The sequence below is a fragment of the Neoarius graeffei genome, chromosome 25 (genome assembly GCF_027579695.1).
Source record: "Neoarius graeffei isolate fNeoGra1 chromosome 25, fNeoGra1.pri, whole genome shotgun sequence".
Lineage (NCBI taxonomy): Eukaryota > Metazoa > Chordata > Actinopteri > Siluriformes > Ariidae > Neoarius > Neoarius graeffei.
Window position 1 is genome coordinate 52,780,647 of NC_083593.1, and position 22,633 is coordinate 52,803,279.

Here is a 22,633-nt window from a genome sequence, read left to right on the forward strand (position 1 = left end):
TCACCAGTTAACCTAACCTGCATGTCTTTGGACTGTGGGGGAAACCGGAGCACCCGGAGGAAACCCACGTGGACACGGGGAGAACATGCAAACTCCACACAGAAAGGCCCTCGCCGGCCCCGGGGCTCGAACCCAGGACCTTCTTGCTGTGAGGCGACAGCGCTAACCACTACACCACCGTGCCGCCCCGAGCGTAATAATATAAATCTGATTTTCTGCTGCATTCTTGTCAGAGCTGCTGTTATAAAAAACTAAACACCACCTTCTGGCCAATCAGAATACAGAATCCAAAAACCTTCTTGAATAATTTGCTTTTAAAATAAATAAATAAATAAAATAAAATAAAAGTGCAGGGAAAGAGTCATGACTGACAATGCACCAATATTAAACTTCTATCACAATAATCACAGGTTACAGCATAACCAAGATTAAGAATCTTTGAGAACGTCGGTCTGTGTCGTTATATTGTGTTTTGAGCATTGCAATCCATCAAACAACTGATTACTGGTAGGTACAAATACCAAAGACGTCCAAGAAAGAAAAAACAAGCCACTATAAATAAATGCACTCTGGTTAGGTTAGTTTGTACCATGCTAATTCTGCAGATTTCATTCAGTTACCGATGTAAGCATGAGTGTGAAATGTGTTGAGTCTTACAACATGAAGTCCTGCTCCCAGCATGGCTGGTCTCCTCGCACCGTGATCGTCGTACTCTTGACATTCTGGACCTTCAAGGTCACGTAGGCATTGAATTTATCTGGAATAAAAAGACGATAGGGACACACATTGGTTATATTCTAATCCACTTTCTATTCCCTCCATGACTCTGTTAATAACATTCTCTACCTCGACCTCAGAATCTGTACGCAACACCATCTCATTCAGAGGAAAAAAAAAACACTAACCGACCCTCTTCCACATACATGAGCTCACAGGCTAGTATTGCTGTGATTGTGTGTGTGATGGTGAAGAAAGAGTACACCCCTATCACCCAGACAGCAGGGCCAATTTTACTCCAACGCTCTCTGCCATGGAAGGGTGTAGCATCAACAAGATTCAATCTCGATCCTGCAATCTCCAATACAATGATATATAAAAGTTTATTATGCTTGCGTAAGTCACACTATTGATTTAAAGGAAAAGGCAACTTTTGTACAAAACCAGGTGTGTAATAGGAGAAAAACATGTACGTAATCAATTCCGTTAATTATTTCCATTATATATCGAACATGAAAAAATATTTTTAACTTTGAAATCATGAATTGACACAGAGGAGTCGAAGTTGGAGGAGTCAGCCATTTTGAGATTGTGGGCAACTATAAACCAATCAGAATCTTTCGTTAATGCGCCTCCCTCTGATCTGTGATGTCACTGGGCCCATGAAAACAGTGTTTACAAGCAGATCACTGTGATTAGGAGTCCCGGCGGGTGGCTTGTATTCGATTCTTTTATATCCCGACCTTGTCAGCTGTCAGATTTATGTTCATGAACCCGGTAAGCTGGTAAATAATATTTTTTTTTTTTCTTTACCAAATTCTAACAGAAAACGAGAGCGCCCGAAAGGGAAAACCGAGCCGAGCCGCTTCACACATGCGCAGTAGGCTTGGTAGGACAAATCCAAATAGGAGTCATTCAGGATTCAGCCATGTTTTTGCTCCGTGTTTTTACTCAACCAAAGTTATACAGTATTATGAGCTTTAAGTTGCATAAATAAAACCATTTGGTGAAACTTTGAAGAAGCGATTGTACTGGTTTTTTACCTTATTACCATGAAGCACTGAAGAGTTCTTTTCAGTGGTGGGCCGCATGACGTCACGCAGTAGATCAATATGGCGGAACGCATCTTTGCGGAGCTCAGCGCAAGCCCATATTATTAAAAGATACTGTTATGCAGTCTGTTCTTTCTCTATAAATTCCATGATCGATTACTTTATATATTTATCTATCTATTGTGGTGATTTTGTACAAAACTTGCCTTTTCCTTTAAGTTCACCCATTTTTTGGCCATGCTTCTTCTTTTGAGATATTGCCCCCACACCAGTGTCAACTTGCCGGTCCTGTGCTTGAACATTGTGCTTGTATACAGCTTTTCGAAAGAAACTCATCTCGTTTTCCTGTTAATTTGCCCCCCCCATTGGCATGAATGGAACTTGTGCTGCTGTGGCACAATCGCACTTGAATTTTCTTGTGGAAATGCATCTCTAGTTATGATTATTCCCATTACAGTTGTTTTGTTGTTGCCATCACCATTGTTGGTTTATTTATTTGTGAATAATCTTAACACTAAAATCATATCACCAGCTTTGTTTGTGTTGTTACCGTTATTATAACCCTGATACTTGATGCATGAACCCATCAGGTGTCTAGATCATTTGCTTGGCATCCCTCAGTGCTTCAGCAGGAGTGCGAGGGCTGTTGATGAAGACATGCTAGTACGTTTGCATCTCGGCCTTTCTATAAAATCGCTGGTCCGGGCTTTGAGAAATCTCAAGAAGAGCTTCAGCTGTTAAAACACCTTCTGTAAACTTTAACGTCCTGCATTTTTTGTTGTTCTTGGTCACCTTGGTGATTCAAATGGAAACCAGTTTTGCCCGTGACAACTGCATCAACACCACAACAAATTCAAACAGAAATATCAAGGACAAAGAGAACACTCGGGCTGCTTTTGTAGAACCACGTTCACCGTCCCTTCTTCTACAAAGCCCATTTCCAGAAAAGTTGGGATTTTTCCAAAATACGATAAAAACAAATCTGTTTGATTTGTGAATTTGTGAACCTTTATTTAGCTGACAAAAGTACAAAGGAAAGATTTTCAGTAATTTTACTGACCAACTTAATTGTATTTTGTAAATATAAACAAAGCTAGAATTTGATGCATGCAACACACAAAGTTTGGACAGAGGCAATATTACCATTGTGTTACACCTTTCCTTTTAATTACACTTCTTAAATCATATGCAATCTGAGGATACGAATTGTTGCAGTTTTGCAATTGGAACGTGTCCCCATTCTTGCTTGACTTCAGCTGCTCAACAGTCTGTGGTCGCTGTTGTCCGATTCTCCTCTTCATGATGCCACATACATTCATAATAGGAGACAGATCTGAACTGGCAGCAGGCCAGTCAAGCGCGCACACACTGTCTACAAAGCCCTGCTGTTGTAGCCTGTGCAGAATGAGGCCTGGCATTGTCCTGCTCAAATAAGCATGCAGAGTTTCCCCTACCATTAATATACAAGTGCAAAATTTTTTTTTTTTTTTTGGGGGGGGGCTCCTGAGGCTATGGTCACATTAGCATGACGGTTTCTCAGGCAGTGCCACCTGAGGGCTCGAAGATCACACACATTCAACAGTGGTTTCTGACCTTGCCCTTTATGCACGGAGATGTTCAATTCCCTGAATCTTTTCACAATATTATGGACTGTAGATTTTGAAAGACCTAAAATCTTGTGTTGAGAAAATCTTTTTGAATTGACTAAATTCTCAAATTTTGGCACAAAGTCATGAGCCATGTCCCATCCTTGATCACAAAGACCGAGCCTTTGGTGCTGCTTTTTTATACCCAATCATGATCCCAATTAACCGGTTTATTGTGGAATCTTCCAAAATGATATTACTTGAATATCCTATAAACTTTTCAGTCTGGTTTTACCCCTGTCCTAACTTTTGAGTGTCCCAGGCATCAAATCCTAACCGTATTTTGTAAAGATAAATGAAATCAAGTTGGTCAGTAAAACGATTGAAAACCTTTTCTTTGTCCTTTTGTCAGTTAAATAAAAGGTTCATGTGAATTAAAATCACAGATCACATTCCCGATTCACTACAGTCTCACATACCATATAATTCAAGAAGAAAAAGTCTCAGGATTCGAGTAGAAAGAAACCAATCCTGTATATAATCCCAAACCTGATTAAAACGGCCAAGATAATTCAGTTTGTCTCCTAATGCGAGGCTAAACTAATAAACCGTGCATGGCAAAAGGACTCACTGGAGCACCTAAAGACACAATCCAAAACAAGAAAACTGATTATTTTCCCCTGTAGTACCTGTATTTAATTGAAAATGCCACTTTAATGGGATTGAAATGGAATAGACTGGCTTTGCCTTCTTTTGCAATTAGCAAACATTAGCATCCTAAGAGACCAGACCACCATTTACTTGCAACCAAGACACCTGGGAGGGATGGATTAATGAGACATTTCCTCCATTTACTAAGGCCAAAAAAAAAAAAAAAAAAGTGTGTGTTTCCGGTTACCCGACCGACCGACCCTAAACTTTTTTTTCGTTTTTTTCCCAGTCGTGACTTTTACATATAACCCAACCGCACGAACCAGAAGTTTTTGTCACTCACTGGGAAAATCAGGGCTTTCCACAAGCGCCGGCTGCCGGCCATACAGCCGACTACACAATTAAGTCCAGCCGGCTACTTTAATGACTTATTTTTGTAGCCCACAGGCTCTAAATATTAATTTTCGATTTTAATAAAATTTAAATATGTTTATCTAACGGACTGACAACAATGTCAAACTGAACCGCACTCATTTAAGTTGTGATTCGCGCTGTTTGTACCGATAATAACCACAAATTCCCCGCAGATTTCGTTGATCAGGGAAGAGTAACTCATCCCGACATGCGATGTGCGCGCGCACTCGGCGGAGGCAGTAGTGCGTCGGGGCCGTCGGAGGGAACAGAAGCAGAGATGACGCTTATTTTGTCTTTCACCTAGAGACATGATTCAAACTTTAAAACGGAGACAAAATTCTCCTGTGTGGATCTGGCATTCAACTTTTTTGCTAGGTTCTATACTTTTTGATCAGTCACAGATCAAACACCATGAGCACATCTGGAGAAATTCAGACTTTATAATGGGTGTCTATTGCGTTACACACCAGTGGAGCTCAGGAGTTTAGAGTGTAGGCAGCTTAAAAAAAAAAGCTCTCATTTAAACTGTTTTCTCAGCCACAATTTTCACTCTACACACACAATTTTCTCAAAAGTTGTAGTCACACATTGTGTGAATCAAGACAAGTGTCTACCTGAGCGATAGGATTTACAGTTTTTGAATGAGAAGCCTGAAAGTAAGGAGAGGACAGCCGCCCTCTCCCATAGACTCACTATAAACGTGGCAGTGCTTTGACTGCAAAATCAGAAAAGTCACTTGTTTTTAACTCGCTCTAGTGTCCACATTTTTTACACTAGGGACAAAAAAAATTACATTAATGTGTTCATGGGAGCCTTGTAGCACTCAATGTGAAAGAATTTTGTGAATAGCTCCTTTCGTTTCCGTGTAAATCAGCGTTGTTCGAGGAGAGGGAACTCTGAGAAAAAGCGCTCTTTGCTTGTTATATTGTGTCTTTTCCCTGCACCGTTACCAAGGCGACGAGCTGCACTCAGGGAGCAGAGAGGGGCGGGGCTGCTCTCTCTCTCTCTCATGGTGTATTGAGCTGTTATATTTACAGAAAAATTCATGTTAAAAGGTGTCTCATGCTGCATCAGATTCATCAGAAGGTGGTAACTCAGGTGACCTGCAAAGAAATTCATTATATTTTGTGAAATTATTCCTGTCTAAATATAGGTTATGGCAGCCATCTTGAAAAAAAAAATTCAAAAAAAAAAAAAGCCTGCCTACCGACCCTAGTTTTGAAATCTACGTAACCGGAAACACTTTTTTTTTTTTGGCCTAATTACGCACAATTTCCCATCACAGCTGGGAGACAAAACCACATTAGATTTTAAGTTTGTATTTACTGTTTGAAAATCTTTGTCCCCCCCATTTAGTGTTATGATGATACACGGGGCAACTTTTTGGCAATGTTGCCAGAAATGGGCAGCCAGGTGAGACACAGGGCAACAACCAATCAGATAAGAGCAAATCTGTTGCCAGGGAGACAGACGCTGGAGATGGACGCTGAAACGTTTTGTCACTTTTGTCTTGGCTTCAGCCTTAATTTATTTTGCTCGAGTAAGTATCACTTCTGGAACAAAACCGAACAGATCCTCTGGTCAAAAGATAATTTGCCATTATTTTAACATTTAGAAGTCAAAATAACCGCATTATATCTCTAAAATGCTAATAGCCTCAAATCACATATGCTACCGTATAACTAATAACTGACACACATCACAAAAACATTGTTTTATTCTCATCTCAGCAAAAACAGAAAAAAGGACATGGACTAAGAGATGGCTGCTGAGGAGGAAAAGGGGCGGATGGAGCTCCTGAAAGGTTTTTGTTTTTTAGAGCCCGAAGTTTGTACTGTTTCACCCTCGGGTTCCACAAGTAGTCGTGCTCTAAATGTGAATTAGATCAGACCATAAGTCAGACAGACAGACAGACAGACAGACTCTTACAATTCAAAAAATAAATAAATAACCCCACCAGTGTTGCCAGGCAAAACAAGCCTCGCTCGATAGCACTTATGAACATGAAGGAAGGAGATCGTGAAAAAAATAGGTACCCTATGGGTCCATGTGGCTACTGCTTATAAATAAAATAGTTCTCTGATCCCATGTTCATACGGTGTGTGTAACACACACACGCAAGCCACAAAAAGGAAGCATAATCCAAAAATGAATTAAAAAGATAAAATAAAAACCCACATAGAAGTAAAATATACCAAGTGTCTGTACTTTATATTATTCTACTCTTACAGTTTTCAAGACTAAAATCTCCGAACCGAGACGGACACATGCCGTCACCATGACCCAAACTCTTATTTCCCGGAAATGGCCCGGCGCTAGAGCTCAGTGGAACGCGCTTTCCCACTGTAATAAGCATAAACATGTCTGAAAGTGATTTCTTTAGTCTAGTCCATTTATTTCGAATGTTGAAACAAACTGCATACACCTCACGGGCCATTTTGATCAGAACACATGCATGTGCATGCATCTCAATGGGAAAATGTCAAAGCTCAATAGCCCAACAACATTACCCAAAAAGTTGCCCGGTGTATCTAAATTTTTTTTTTAAACACTTAATAGATGTGCTTTTGTAGAGGTTTCATAAAAGTAAATTAATATCGTGCTATATATTGGAAATCTCACATCATGGAATGGTGAAAAAGAAAAAGCCCTATCCAGATGACAGAGATTAGAGAAGAATGGCCCGAGCCGATAGGAAGTCTACGGCAACTCAAATAATCACGCTTTATAACCGCGATAAGCAGAAAAGTATCTCAGAACAAATTCACACACCAATGTCCAACAAACCCTATTAAATCTTATCAAACAACCAACATGATCCATGTGAAGCAGGTCACACTGTTTTTAGTGACAGGATACAGATCATGCACGGCCATGTAGTTTACAGAACTGAGCAAACACGCCGCATCGCCGAGAAGCCAAAAAAAAAAAGGGAGTGTCAACAGACAAGGCTCAGCAAGCAGCCGTGTTTACCTTCAGCCGTACAGGGAGGAGATGCGACTGTGCCGCAGGACGCTCACCTGATCCTGTTTGATTTAAGACGAAGCCATCATGTTCCCTGAAGTCCCACCTGTCTCAGCGTTATCAAACTTTAGTGCAATAAAAAAAAGGAAAAAAAAAAATCTCATGGGACGGTGACGACTTTTAAAATGATCAGCTCAACAGACAAGCTGTCTCTTGGACCATGTTGCGTGTAAGCTACTGCTACGATAGCTGAATGTTTAAAACCGATACCAACAAGTATAGCATCATGATCCTTAATACCAGAATGCATCAAAAATTCAAAATACTGTACGTTATTTAACATCTGTCCAAAAAAATAAGCATCATCATGGTTTGCTTCTCAATGCAGTTTGATTCAAAATGGCGTCGATTCCGAGGAGAGTGGAAATCAGTTACAATACAGTGATGCTAAACTCTTAACTGATTGGTTTACGTAATCATTTCTACACTAAATCAACCATAACATTAAAACCACTGACAGGTGAAGAAGTGAATAGCATTGATTATCTCATTACAGTGGCGCCTGTCAAGGGGTGGGATATATTCAGCAGCAAGAAAGAGAACAGTCAGTTCTTGAAGTTGATGTGTTGGAAGCAGGAAAAACGGGCAAGCGCAAGTGAGCGACTTCGACAAGGGCCAAATTATGATAGCTAGATGGCTGGGTCTGAGCATCTCCAAAAAATGGTACATCTTGTGGGGTGTTAATGCGAAACCAGAAAGGCGCCAGCATTAACTCTCCGCAGTTTGTGCTATAGTAGCTCTTCTGTGGGATTGGACCATATGGGCGAATGCAAAAATCACTGAGCCTTCAATGCCCATGACCCTGTAACCGGTTGCCCTTTGGATCCTTGGACTACTTTTGGTAGGTACCAACCACTGCATACAGGGAACACCCTACAAGATGTACCATTTTGGAGATGCTCAGACCCAGTCATCTAACCATCACGATTTGGCTCTTGTGAAAGGCACTCAGATCCTTACGCTCGCCCATTTTTCCTGCTTCCAACACATCAACTTCAAGAACTGACTGTTCTATTTCTCGCTGCCAAATATCCCACCCCTTGACAGATGCCACTGTAATGAGATAATCAATGTTGCTCACTTCTTCACCTGTCAGCAGTCATAAATGTTAGAGGATCGGTGTATAGGAACAGCAAGTTCACTGGAACAACTTATCATGGATGCTCCACAAACAGATTTAAAAACATGAGATTGTTAACACTGCTGGTTTCTTTAATGAGTTGTTTAATGCAGTATTCATGGAAGGAGTCTCCAGTGTCAGTGCTTTGTAAAGCTGTAACTAAGCTCTGCCTTCTTGAGAGATGGGGTTTATTGATCAGAGGAGAAGGGCCAGACAGACAGGAAGGCTACGGTTACTCAAATAACCACTCTTTACAACTGTGCTGAGCAGAAAAGCATCTCCAGAGAACGCTCCAAAATATCAACAGCAGTTTACGTGACGTTTCTGTAAGGAGACGCAACAGTCAGAAGTAAAGCTGTAACGTAACATTTTCTGACTACAGAACAAATCAACAAATGACTTAAAAATCACTGCGGTAACAAGCGACGACAGGTGGAGATGTTCAACATTAAAAATGGACAATGTACAGGATGTTTAATAAATTAAAAAAAAATAATGTAAGAAAAAAAAAAAATCACTTCCTGTTCACTGATCATTTTCCTACAACAGCATTTTTCTGTCGTATTTTATTTGTTAACACAGATCTAATCATTTCCTCAATCCTTAGAAATCCTGGACTCAGGCCCGGCGCCAGGAACAGTTTACTAAGGGGGCAATTAGAAATCGCAAGGGGGCAAATATTTTTTCATATAGTGTGTAGTAGTGATGGCGGTCTGACAACGTGTTTCAAACAATTAACTGCGCCAACCACAAAACCACGGCCCCGAAGGTTGCTTTAGTCCGGGAAAATCATGTGGCATATTACCAGGGCAGTTGCGCTTTATCAGCACCCGTGCCCACCTGTTAACCCTCCTCTCCAATTTTCTCACAGACACGCGGTACAACCGGAAAGATGCCAAACATAAAACAACACACACAAACCTACAGGCAAGTCCTTTACATTTAAAATACATACAAATAGCTCCGCGGCATGAAAACAAAATGTCAATGCAAGTCTAAGGTACTTGGCTCGGCGGCCAAAATAATATTTTAAAAAAATCAACAGACCCCGCAGCTGCACCAGTAATAGCCTTCCTGACTCGCACCGAGTCAACGCTAACCACTTAATCCGCGATCCCAGTTTAGGCGTGTAGGGGACTAAACACTCTGAAGTGATGAATTTTCACCCCCACTGCATGGGGGGTGACGTCAATGACACATATTCTTACGCTATTTGCGCACAAAGCGGACCATATATGAACACATACACCAACATAAACGGAGATAAACTTAGCCTACAAAGAAAGAAAATGGATTCACAATATTGTGATTGAATTCGTTTAATTCGGAGGGGGAAAGACTACTCCTGCAAACTGACTGCATATTGCAGGATATTGCAGAGACAGTGCACTTGTAAGTGTGCATGTAAAACCCCCGCCCGCCCGCACGACCCCTCCCCTTGTCCGTATCACAGGTCTGTGTGCGCGGCTGTGTCAGCATTTCACACACACACCCACAATAACTAGTCCCCAGTAGTTAGGATTGATACACATGTCTAAACAGGGTTAATATTAAATTCAGGCTTTTTGAAATAATCCTACCTTAATACAGTTGAATTCTACGATTGCAACGTAAGAATCATAACAACCAATCAGATTTGTTCTACCGTGCCAGTTTTAGTAGTGATTTATGTGAAATGTATTTTTGTGCAATGCGCAACCACTTAATATTTCGTATTTGAAAATGCAAATTATTAATACGTCTATAATACATTATATTTTCATAAGAAAAACAATTAAGTGATCTGAGTCTCCGTTGAGGGGGCGGGGCTGTAGCCACGAGGGGGCGATGCCCCCTTTCGCCCCCCCCATGGCGCCGGGCCTGCCTGGACTGCATCATTAATATGAAAAACAGTTTACAGGATCTGCAGTGCTGCTGAGAGAGAGAGAGAGAGAGAGAGAGAGAGAGAGAGAGAGAGAGAGAGAGAGGACTGTAAAGAGCACAGGCAAATCCCCAGCATTCCTCCACTTCCTCCTCGGTCACGGGGCTTATGGGAACGCTCCGAGGGGCAAACAGTGCAGAGGATTAGCACAGAGGGAGGAGGAGAGATTTGGGCTTAACCTACACTGATCTCATTCCCAGCAGACAGGAACCATGGCCTCGGGACGTTCCCTAACACTCATCCATTGATCAGGGATCCTGGGTGGTTTCCCGATACCGAGATCAGCCGGGTTTGGATTCCAGAGTGTTTATTTTCCTGCCATTTATGACTGAAAGCGCAGGGAGGAGAAAAAGATAGACTCTACACTTCCTCATGGGCTGTGATGTGACTACGGGAGGATTAAAATATCAGGATCAGAACAAACCCTGAACAAATGAGTTGTGTGTACGAAAGTGAAACCTGAAACGGTATTTTCACACAACAGTAAACCTTCATTACTGGGTTACAGTGCAGGGGAAAAAATAAAATAAAGTGCCACAACACACACACACGAGACAACTGGGCTTACCTGGAGGGCCCTGGAGTTTGGCTTTCTTTACTAAACAGGAAAAAGAGAGAAAAAGAAAAAAATATACATCAGTGGTTAGGATGTGGGAGGAAGGAGAAAAAAATATATAATATTCCACACAGCAAAAACACAACCAGCAAAATAAAACAATCAAAACTTTGCTTGAGTGTCACGAAGGTTGTGAGTTCAAATCCCAGGACTATAGGGAAGATCGATATGTATAAATAAAAATCAAAATCGTGTGTAAAGCAGGATTTCAGTAAATCATTAAACTCTACACTGTCAGGTCTTTATATTGCTTCTCTTCGCCGTTTCCTTCATTTGTTTTCTCCTTCCTTTACTTTATTTTTGCCCTTCTTAACCTTTTCACTTCCCAGAGTTGTCCACAAGCGCCAGCGACTGGTGGTTTTCTCTGCCTACACAGACAGTCTGCTCCAGCTACTCGATCCCAGAGGGAAAAAATAAATAATAACTTGCCTTTCAAAACGTTCAAGCAATTGATATTGTCTCCACTGCCCATAATTTGCTGCAAATCCAATTATTCCACCATGAAATTGTCTTCGATTCGGGCCCAACATGACCAGAAACAACGAGATATTTGCTGACTGATTCTCGTGCTCTGATTGGCTGAGCCGGACCACGTGACCACACTGCAGCAAATGATGGTAAAGACGCAGTTGGTGGTCATTGTAGACGGTTCCACTCGGTTTTCACAAAATGCTGCCAAAGTAGAAACTAAAACCTTCCGTGGGCCAAATAAATATAAAAGGCTTTTCTACAGGTTTGTGCACATAAATCATAATTAATATTTTCAGATACAAGAATTATTTTCATATCCAGAAGCTACCCGGAGTGCCCGAGTTTCCATAGAGATGTCCGGCCCTTTAGCTCAGGCTTCAGACTTAGAGCGTAAATAACTAATTGTGTGCAAATATTTATGCTGAAATTAAAATTACACAGTACACAATACCACACCGGGCAGCAGGGTGGTGTAGTGGTTAGCGCTGTCGCCTCACAGCAAGAAGGTCCAGGTTCGAGCCCCATGGCCGGCGAGGGCCTTTCTGTGCGGAGTTTGCATGTTCTCCCCGTGTTCGCATGGGCCGGCGAGGGCCTTTCTGTGTGGAGTTTGCATGTTCTCCCCGTGTCCGCATGGGTTTCCTCCGGGTGCTCCGGTTTCCCCCACAGTCCAAAGACATGCAGGTTAGGTTAACTGGTGACTCTAAATTGAGCGTAGGTGTGAATGTGAGTGTGAATGGTTGTCTGTGTCTATGTGTCAGCCCTGTGATGACCTGGCGACTTGTCCAGGGTGTACCCCGCCTTTCGCCCGTAGTCAGCTGGGATAGGCTCCAGCTTGCCTGCGACCCTGTAGAACAGGATAAAGCGGCTAGAGATAATGAGATGAGACAACAGAGAACACCACACCAGAAGCACATCCAGTCCAAATAAGCTCACCATGTAGTCGTGTTACACAGCCAGGCAGCGTACTACAGAGGGGAACTGAGAAAGCCACACACACACACCTGGAGGGAAATGGTTTGTAATTTATTAGCAGAGAATGCACCAGAAGGCATGTAAGTTTCAAATTTTTTCGTTTTGGGGGGGGGGGAATACCCCCAGCATTTGCATATAAATTCCAGAGCTACCTACTATATATTTTTTAATCCGGCTACTTCAGATTTTCTATAGAGCCCCGTCTTCCACTTGCTCTTTTCACTTCCTATCTTTCCTCCATTTCTTTTCATCCTTCTCCTTTGCGCCCTTCTTTTTAAGCAGCGTCCATGTTTTTTCAGCTCGCTCCCATCCCCACACAGCCGCTATTACAGGATTGAACGAGATTATTACAGCAGATTATTTACTCGATGAATGGGACAGATGGATGCAGGGATTGGACTGTGTGCTTAACGACATCACAGATTTAACGGACCGTACATTAACATTTTCCAGAGCCACAGAGCAGAACTGGGTGCCCCCCCCTTTAATGGGCTGATGGAGATCAAGTTTGCTCTGACTCTCTTCACTTGGCAAGAAATCACACCAAGATACTTGAGGATATTTTCAGAACACACAGTATGGATGAGGGTTTAAGATCGCTTAAAAAAGTGGCGAATATTGCCTGAAATTATATGACTGTGTGAATATTTTGCAACGCAGAGCAGTAGACAGGACTGTATGAAAACACGAATGTAAATTAGAGCGTACACATCAGCACCGTGAGAGCCACTGGTGGAAAGTGAACATTCAGTGTGCAAGTTTTCCACGGATTTCTGAACCTTTCCATTGTGACGTGTCCACAAGTGTTTCCTGAATCCCTGCTGCTTAACGTCGAACCTTTAATGCTGCGATGTGCTCGGCGATAACGATGGAAACGGAGGCTCATCTTAGATGCTGGTTAACGGCACGCACTTCACACAAAGCATCCACAAGTATCTCCACATCTTTCCTTTCATGACATAAAAACATGTATTGTTTAGACAGATAAAAATTTAAAAATGTCGTTTTATTTGTTATGGAGTTCTTCTGAAAGGATTAACATGCGTGTGTCTCCATCAACGTTCACGAGTTCTCAAAAGGATCGTTTGCGCTCAGAGTGGCGTGGCGGTGCTCCATTCACGAGAGTATGCCCGTAGCTTTAATGCGTGCTTTTGGAAAACATGCTTATTCTCATCTCATTATCTCTAGCCACTTTATCCTGTTCTACAGGGTCGCAGGCAAGCTGGAGCCTATCCCAGCTGACTACGGGCGAAAGGCGGGGTACACCCTGGACAAGTCGCCAGGTCATCACAGGGCTGACACATAGACACAGACAACCATTCACACTCACATTCACACCTACGCTCAATTTAGAGTCACCAGTTAACCTAACCTGCATGTCTTTGGACTGTGGGGAAAACCGGAGCACCCGGAGAGAACATGCAAACTCCGCACAGAAAGGCCCTCGCCGGCCACGGGGCTCGAACCCGGACCTTCTTGCTGTGAGGCAACAGCGCTAACCACTACACCACCGTGCCGCTCTGCCCCATCCTTATTCTAATTATTATTATTTATGGCTATTTGTCTCCAAGGTAAATACTCATCAGTATATTGAAGGAAAATTAGCTTTGTGATTAAAAATATAATGATGCTGCATTTTTAGAGACCCCGCCCTCACAGATAGGATTTTACTGCTTCCATGGGAGCCAGTCCTCGCTCACTCTCTGGGAGCTCAGCTCCCACCTAATTCGAACCATGATTTTTATCAAATACTTTTATTCCATATTTTGTTGCTTTTTTTGTATTTTTGGGGATTTTATTTTCTTCATGATTGGTTCAGCAACACGCACTGCCATTTTGTTTCTCTCTACTCACAGTATATGAGCTGATATCCTAGTAGCAGAGTAGCCAATCAGAGTGCACGATTGCTCATATCCAGTGAACGTGGATAGAAAAAACACATTGGTTATTTCAATATCAAAGCAAAAACACCTGATCCTCTTTTTCTGCCTGATTTTCTCCCCAATTTCCTTCCAATCCTCACCCACCTGCCTGCTCCCTCCATCACAGGACAGCTACCAACTGGGAAACAAGGCCGTTGAAGCAAGGAGTCTGAACTGCGTCACAGGGCAGCACAACAAACCTCGAGGAATGAGTTATACGCCCTCTTCCACATACATGAGCTCAGACTCCAATGACTGGCTAATGATGCTGTGACCGACAGGGAAGACAGTATGCCCTGCCCATCCAGAGAGCACGGCCAATTTTGTTCCTTTGGCTCCCTGGAACGGACTGATCTCGGACAGGGTGAGCAGTTGGTTTTCCACTTGGTGATCTTCATACTGTTCCAACAATCACACCTCTCTGTTCCAACTGACCCTCAGCAAGCTGTGCCTTTACTTTACCACTGTACAACTGAGAAGGATGTGAAAAAAAGGTTACACCCATGCATCGGGGCAAGAAAATGTGATCAACCTTCTAGGAGGGCAACAAGCAGGAAGTGTGCAACAGGAAGCAGGAAGTGAGGATAGAAGCAGTGCAGGTCGGCTTCTGGAATGTGTTATTTACTTTTGGCTCTCTGCAGTGAGGGCTGAGCGGACGCTTAAACTGCTGGATGAATGCAACAGATGGGCAGAGGATTACGTTTCCAATCTCTTTCCCTTTTGCTTCCTCTTTATTTTTCTCCCTTTGTTCACTCAATGCATCCTGTCCTACTTTCCCCCGATAACAGCCTCAACAATTCTCTACCAGCAACCGTGCTATTCTTCTGCACTGAATAGCAGCCTTATTTTCCCCAAAAAAAACCTCCAGCACAACCGAGATCACATTAAACAAACAATCTCCAATAGCTTTTGTTCTGCAGATGAATCGCTTGGGTTCCCCCCCCCAGGAGCGTGGCTTGATTTGAATCCGTGAACTGCTCTCAAAATTTGTGATTGAAAAATAAAATATTCTCTGCTAAAAATGGCAAAATCTCAGACCACGGGTGCGGCTCAAAAACATCAAATGAGTTTCTTTAGCACCTTCTTTGCCTTACAGTCAGAGTGAAGGTGCCATCTTTGTACCAGTCAGGCGTGTTGAAAGGGAAGCGCTGGCCCGAATGCCCGCCAGGCGCGTTGAACATCTGAATGTCCATCAGTCTGAGCAAAGGAGGACTGGCTTGTACAGCTTAAAAATCACATCATACTGCATCACATATCAAGACTCGCAGGGTCATTGGACACTGGTTTCTCCCAGTTCTCACGGTCAGGATCAACAGGCACATAGGCCACGCCTCCTTCACAAAGACTGACAGGCACATAAGCTTTTGTATGTTAAGGTTCAGAAACACCCTTTCAATAACAGTATGTTAATCATGTTAAGGTTGCTTCCCTCTTCCTGGTTCTGGTATAAAGATTCTCTACACCAACTTGTTTGCCAACACTTCATAACTGCCTACGGCTTTTCTTCTTTATCCAGAGATCATGAGGGCATGAAAATTTTGCCACTGAAACTTTTCCAGAGTATTCATCATGCCGGAGTGAAACCCAATAACCAGTATTTACTGTAGAGTAGGTTTGGATCCAGGAGGGTCAGCTGGCCAGGTTTAGCGTGCGAAGTGAATTAAGCAAAATCACGCACACCTTCTGACAAACAGGTGAGCAACAGTCATCTTCACCCTGGAGCACACGGTGTAAGCAAATCCTTCCTTGACTCAACATGGAAACACGCTGTTCAACATTCTAAATGACTTCCATAAAGCCATGACAGATGACTGCAAAGATGAGAGCGGGACAATAAACAGGACAGCTCAGAGGAAATTAGCCTGGAGTGTTATTAAAGATGAACAGGTAATAATGTGATGCGATATGACGGGATAGAAGGTTCGGTTGTGCTGCGTGCACTCGTTTTTGTGTGTGAGAGATCACCATAGAGATGGGCTTTGGTCTGGACAGAAATAAGGAAACTGAAGCATGACCGTGATGGTGTAAAGGAGAAGGCAAGGCATGTGTGCCAGTCGCGCAACAAATCAGGTGGTACACCTTCCCAATCTGTACCTTCACCACTCGCTTCAGTAACTTGGGACTGTTTAACATTTGAATGCTACAAAAACTGATTATTTCTTCCTTTGAAAGGTTACATTGCATTTAAAAATATTTTTTAAAATAGGAAAGTATTAAATATAATTTGACTTGGTGCATTTCAAATGTAATGATTTGATGTCAGCTTTAAAAAGGGGTAGACAAATGCCGCTTTTCCACTACCAACGTGACTGAGTTGGGCTGAGCCGTGCGGTGCCGAGTCGAGCTGAGTGGGGCTGTTGGAGTTGCATTTCGACTACAACCGCGCTGAACCGTGCTGGCTGGAAGTGAGTGGACACATTGGGTGGAGTTAGCGAAAGTGGGTGGACGTCACGTGATGTCATTAGGCGGCGCAAACAGTGACATCAGTGATCTTTTAAGCGGTAGTCTCACGACCCGGATAGTAAACAATAAACATGGAGGACATGGAGTCGTTAGTGTTGCTGGTCTTGGTGCTGTGGCTTGTTGTCACCGACAACGCCAACAGATACTGGCAAGAGCGTATAGATGAGGCGAGGCGCATAAGGCTTCAGAAATTTCCGTAATTTGTAATTCTTCTTCTTCCGGGTTTACGGTGTTTACAGATCCCAGCGTGCTCGCGGGGCGTGTGGGGGCGTGTGAGGACACTCCTCCTCACGCCCCTAGCCCCACTCAGCTCAGTTTGGCTCGCTTCAGCCCCACTCCAAAACCGTGGGGGTTTTGGGTGCTAAGCAGGGCTGAAGCGAGCTGAGTCGTGCTGCTCTGAGGTAGTCGAAACGCGAGCCGTGTCGGGCTGAAGTGAGCTGAAAAAGGGTAGTGGAAAAGGGCCAAAAGACTCCTTAACCAAGACTGAGAGTCACAGAGGCCACACCCCCTTCAAAACTAATAAACAAAGGCCACGCCTTCATATAGCGACCTCTAGGCATACAGACCACACACCCCTACCCAAAACCAAGATTCCAGAGGCCACACCTCCCCCCTGACCCAAAACCAAGATTCCAGAGGCCACACCTCCCCCATTGAAACCTCGCCCCCTGACCCAAAACCAAGATTCCAGAGGCCACACCTCCCCCACTGAGACCTCACCCCCTTACCCAAAACCAAGATCCCAGAGGCAAGACCTCCCCCATTGAGACCTCTAGACATTTAGACTACGTTCCCTTACCCAAAACCAAGAGGTCCAGAAGATACGCCTCCTCCATAGAGGCTGGCTGGCACAAAGGCCATACTTCCTTCATCAAAACTAAGACACCCAGGTCATGCCTGCTTCACTGATGGGCACGGAGGTCACGCCTACCTCACTGTAACCATGAGACAAACCAAACAGGATTGAGGTGGAGCGAGGGACAAAACGCATCACCACTTCCTTGTTTGCCTTTTGGATCCCTCTCTGTGCAGATCAGAATGACCCTGCTCTCCATTCAACTCAGTAATGAGGTCCGTTCGTCACGTAAGGCGACGCCCACTCCTGAGACAGGAACTGTTCCACTTTTACTCCCATAGAGATGAATTATGTTGCTCTAAGATCTTTGAACATACTTCCTTCTGAGATTAACAGCTCAAAAGACCACACCTCAAAATCAATCAATAACCGTGGGAGTACAAGAGGCCACACCTCTTTCACTGGAACAGACAGCCACAATAAATAAAACCTTCCCAAAAATACTTCATGCTGTGGAAATAAGAGCGAGTTACATCTATCTAAGGAGTTAATATTCCAGTTACTGGCACACTGCAGAGTGAATGATGTAAGAGAAGATAAGCGTGCGTGCAGGATGATGTCACAGCCCGGTAACACCATCAAGGTGGGAGAGTGCAGCTGGAATATAATAGGGATCCAGTGAGCTTTCCAAAAGGGCAGGGTGCCAATAATTATCACTACACACAGAGAATCTATCATGCAAAATTGGATATGAGCAATTGCGCACTCTGATTGGCTACTCTACTAGCAGGATATCAGCTCGTATACTGTGAGTAGAGAAAAACAAAATGGTGAAGCGTGTTGAACCAACCAAGGACCAAATAAAAACTCTACTCCAAAACAAAACCCCAAAAATTATCAAAATATTTAAAAGAAACAGAAATGGCTAGAAAGAATATAGGTCCCCTCCCCCCACCAATATCTCTTCCACACTCCAGCCCAGTCGGTGGCGGTAATGCATCTTTAAGTTGGTTTGCCAACCGCCAAAAATCCCTAAAGAAGAAACCCCCAAAAAATACAAAAAAAAAAAAAAGGCGCAACAAAATATGGAATAGAAAGTTTGTTTTTTCAAGAATTATCACATTTTTCACAAATTGCTACCATCATTTCACTGGTTTGTTTACATTCTAAGCAGAAAGGCTTGTCGGACGTTTTGTATAAAAACGTATTTATTGAACTTGCAAAATATAATAATAAAAATGCTCCGTTTCTCAAAATCCAGTGAATGTGGATAGAATTTTTTTTAAAGAAAAGAAAAAAAAAAAAAAAGTTATTCCATGAAATCGAGTCATGCATGGTTTATAGCCAACTCTGTGCTACGCGCCTCATCACCCATCAGCTCATGTACGACTCGATTTCATGGAATAACTTAAATAGAAAAGAACCAGAAATACAAGAAATATTATTACATCAAGCATGTGCTCATGTCTGAACCAAACACTACAGATTATCCTTTTTTTCCCCCCTGACCTGTGGTGTACAGGACTTCACTGTGCAACCTCAAGGGTTTCAACCACCAGTGTTTCATTCATATGACCTGGGTGCGATTTGCTGGGAGGGATGATGGGGATCATCCCCCCACTGGTTTTTATCTCTGCTGAAAAAAAATCCTCCGGGACAACCCCGTCAATAAAACAAACAAACCAAAAAAAAAAAAAAAAAAGTTGACATGACAGGCATGTTGTGACAGTTTTCTATGGTCTACATTGCACTCACTTTCAAAATGACCCGAAGTGGCAGCTTTGATGTTCACGAACGTCCCCAGCAAATAGATACATTGTAGATAATAACAATATCCAGAGGGCGGCACGGTGGTGTAGTGGTTAGCGCTGTCGCCTCACAGCAAGAAGGTCCAGGTTCGAGCCCCGTGGCCGGCGAGGGCCTTTCTGTGTGGAGTTTGCATGTTCTCCCCGTGTCCACGTGGGTTTCCTCCGGGTGCTCCGGTTTCCCCCACAGTCCAAAGACATGCAGGTTAGGTTAACTGGTGACTCTAAATTGAGCGTAGGTGTGAATGTGAGTGTGAATGGTTGTCTGTGTCTATGTGTCAGCCCTGTGATGACCTGGCGACTTGTCCAGGGTGTACCCCGCCTTTCGCCCGTAGTCAGCTGGGATAGGCTCCAGCTCGCCTGCGACCCTGTAGAACAGGATAAAGCGGCTACAGATAATGAGATGAGATGAACAATATCCAGAGTGTGAACATGGATTTAGCGCCATGAATCACATCCTTATTGATGAGCGCAACAGAATGAATGTATCCACACTGACAGCCTTCTTTTCCTCGCTGTCAATGGGCCAGACGTGCGTTCCTTCCCTGCTGAGAAATTCGCAGAAATGTGGATTAAAGAAGGGCGAAACGCGGCGGATAGCGCATCGACAGGAAAGCAGAAAAGGCCACATGAACTGCGCCATCAGAGCAAACTGTTCATTTAGTATTCATGTATTTTAGTGATTTTCAAGTCACTGTCCATTTAATCCAGAGGGAGAGAAACATCACAGCAACACGACAAGCAATGCGAACTTTGTTGTGTGTTAGTGTTCGTGTATTTAGTCAGAGAGATAGGAAGATGAATTTACCATCTCCGGTTTAGTGTTCATTTTCATTTAGTGTTAGTCATTTGATATCATCGGATGTTATTGAGCTGTTAGCCTATTGTTACCTTAATTTTGTAACGTTTCATGATTTAAAAAAAAAAACATCCCCCCTTCTGGTTTTTTGACAAATCGCACCCTGCATATGACTGAACATTGGGGGGGGGGCAATATGACCAACATCATGGCTGGGAGATACAACATACCATTAACATGGTCATTAAATTGTCTCATGATGTGCTTTTCTTTTTGTTTCATTTAATTTTTTTTGCCAGTTTAAAGGGGAACAGAGGGCAATATATAGAGTAAATATAACAATAAAACGGGCGGCACGGTGGTGTAGTGGTTAGCGCTGTCGCCTCACAGCAAGAAGGTCCTGGGTTCGAGCCCCGGGGCCGGCGAGGGCCTTTCTGTGTGGAGTTTGCATGTTCTCCCCGTGTCCGCGTGGGTTTCCTCCGGGTGCTCCGGTTTCCCCCACAGTCCAAAGACATGCAGGTTAGGTTAACTGGTGACTCTAAATTGACCGTAGGTGTGAATGTGAGTGTGAATGGTTGTCTGTGTCTATGTGTCAGCCCTGTGATGACCTGGCGACTTGTCCAGGGTGTACCCCGCCTTTCGCCCATAGTCAGCTGGGATAGGCTCCAGCTTGCCTGCGACCCTGTAGAAGGATAAAGCGGCTAGAGATAATGAATGAATGAATGAATAACAATAAAACACACATTGATGAACCTTATTCAAGACTTACAAAAGTTTTTTTGTTCTAAGGTTGGAAAGTTATAGCGTTTTGAAAGTAGCTCGAGCAAACTATTTCCGCAGTTTGAACAGCCCGCCATGATATTAATTTTATCCAATCAGAATGCACGTTCATTTTTTCTGCGCAACACTCATGACGTATATATGTGCCCAGTTGTGTTGGCTCATTGAGGTTGGGACTAGCACGTGTGAAATACCTGTTTCTGCCTCTTGCGACGATTTCGCAAGTCCACGGGTGGCGCCTATCTCATTGCAGCAAATAAATTCTGCTGGACTCGTGAGCAACTCCACATTACATTTTCCACACGAGCACCACGCCGTGTCACCTGCACGCAGACGCTCTGCCCCACGCTCGCCATGCCCATGGTCAGCATCAGTCTCATCCTCGCCGTCATCCGAGCTTTCTTCTCTTATTTCATCACCGGAGTCGAGAGTACCTCTCCTAGGTTCAAACTGGTACCCTTCTAAGCCATAGCCTGCTTGCAGTGTGTCTTGCGGGATCTCTTCGTATGATTCGACAGAGCTGTCGCTTTCACTTGATGCGCCCGACGCCATGATTACACGCTTATCTCCTCTATTTCGGAGAGTTCCGCTAGTGCAGTGGGTAGCGCTGACATCACGGTCTTTTAAAAATGGCGACTCTTGTGCGGTTTAGCGTATAAAGTATTATATTTACAATTACCAAGATATTTCGTTGTTTTCTAGTATATAAATTTGATAGAATACTTAAGAATACATTACTTTGTCACATCAGCAACCGTATATATTATATTTTGTACCCCTTTAAAATAGTTTAATTTTTTACCAAAAAAAAAAAAACATTTCCCCAAAATTAGTCCAGTGATAATAAAGTCATAGGATTGGCTTTAAGGTTTTTAAAACCATATTGCTGACAGTCTGTGAGGAAACCTATAGCCTTCATCATGATGCACATCACGCACCATCGAAGCGTCTGAGAATCGTGATCCGAGATTTCCGTTGTATTGCCCGTCCCTAACCTATACAGAATTTCTACTCCCATTGCTCCATCTACGAAGGCAGACAGACATTTTCACCAAATCAGCTTCGAGATCAGGCCATTATTAAAAAACGTTCCGTTTCTGGTCCACCGGCCAAGTGAGTGCCGTTTGTGCGGGTGAAATTTTTTTTTTTAACGACGGTTTTTCGACATTTTTTTTCAGGTTCGTAAATCTAAAATCGAACTTGACATTTCCGCATTCCCAGGGCTTTCCACTAAGGCTCATACTAGCCAGCCATGACAAATAAGTAGCCAGCCGGGGGGGGGGGGGAGTAAAACACAAAAACTCCTGTGCACGCAGTTCCCAGGATTAAATGTATTTTCCACAGACCATTTATTTATTCACTTTACTCAAATACAAAGTAAAATGGCAGTAAATCTTTTCTTTTCTTGCGTATTGCATCATGAGGCATTCCTGGCTTGTAAATCTCTTATTTTCGGTGCATGACACATTCACGCAGCTGAGCATGCTATGAATTAACAACGACAACGGTCTGCAGTGGGGCGAC

The 22,633-nt window shown here is 43.2% G+C and overlaps 1 protein-coding gene across 1 annotated transcript in view; it reads right to left on the minus strand.

Moving 5' to 3' along the window:
- The window catches only part of unc13bb (unc-13 homolog Bb (C. elegans)), a 152,704-nt gene that overhangs the window by 114,886 nt on the left and 15,185 nt on the right, over positions 1 to 22,633 (minus strand). The window contains exons 2-3 of the mRNA XM_060908482.1: positions 11,054 to 11,083; positions 658 to 757 (exon numbers count right to left, since the gene is read on the minus strand). Coding sequence (XP_060764465.1) covers positions 658 to 757; positions 11,054 to 11,083 — 130 coding nt within the window. The remainder of the gene's footprint in view (positions 1 to 657; positions 758 to 11,053; positions 11,084 to 22,633) is intronic.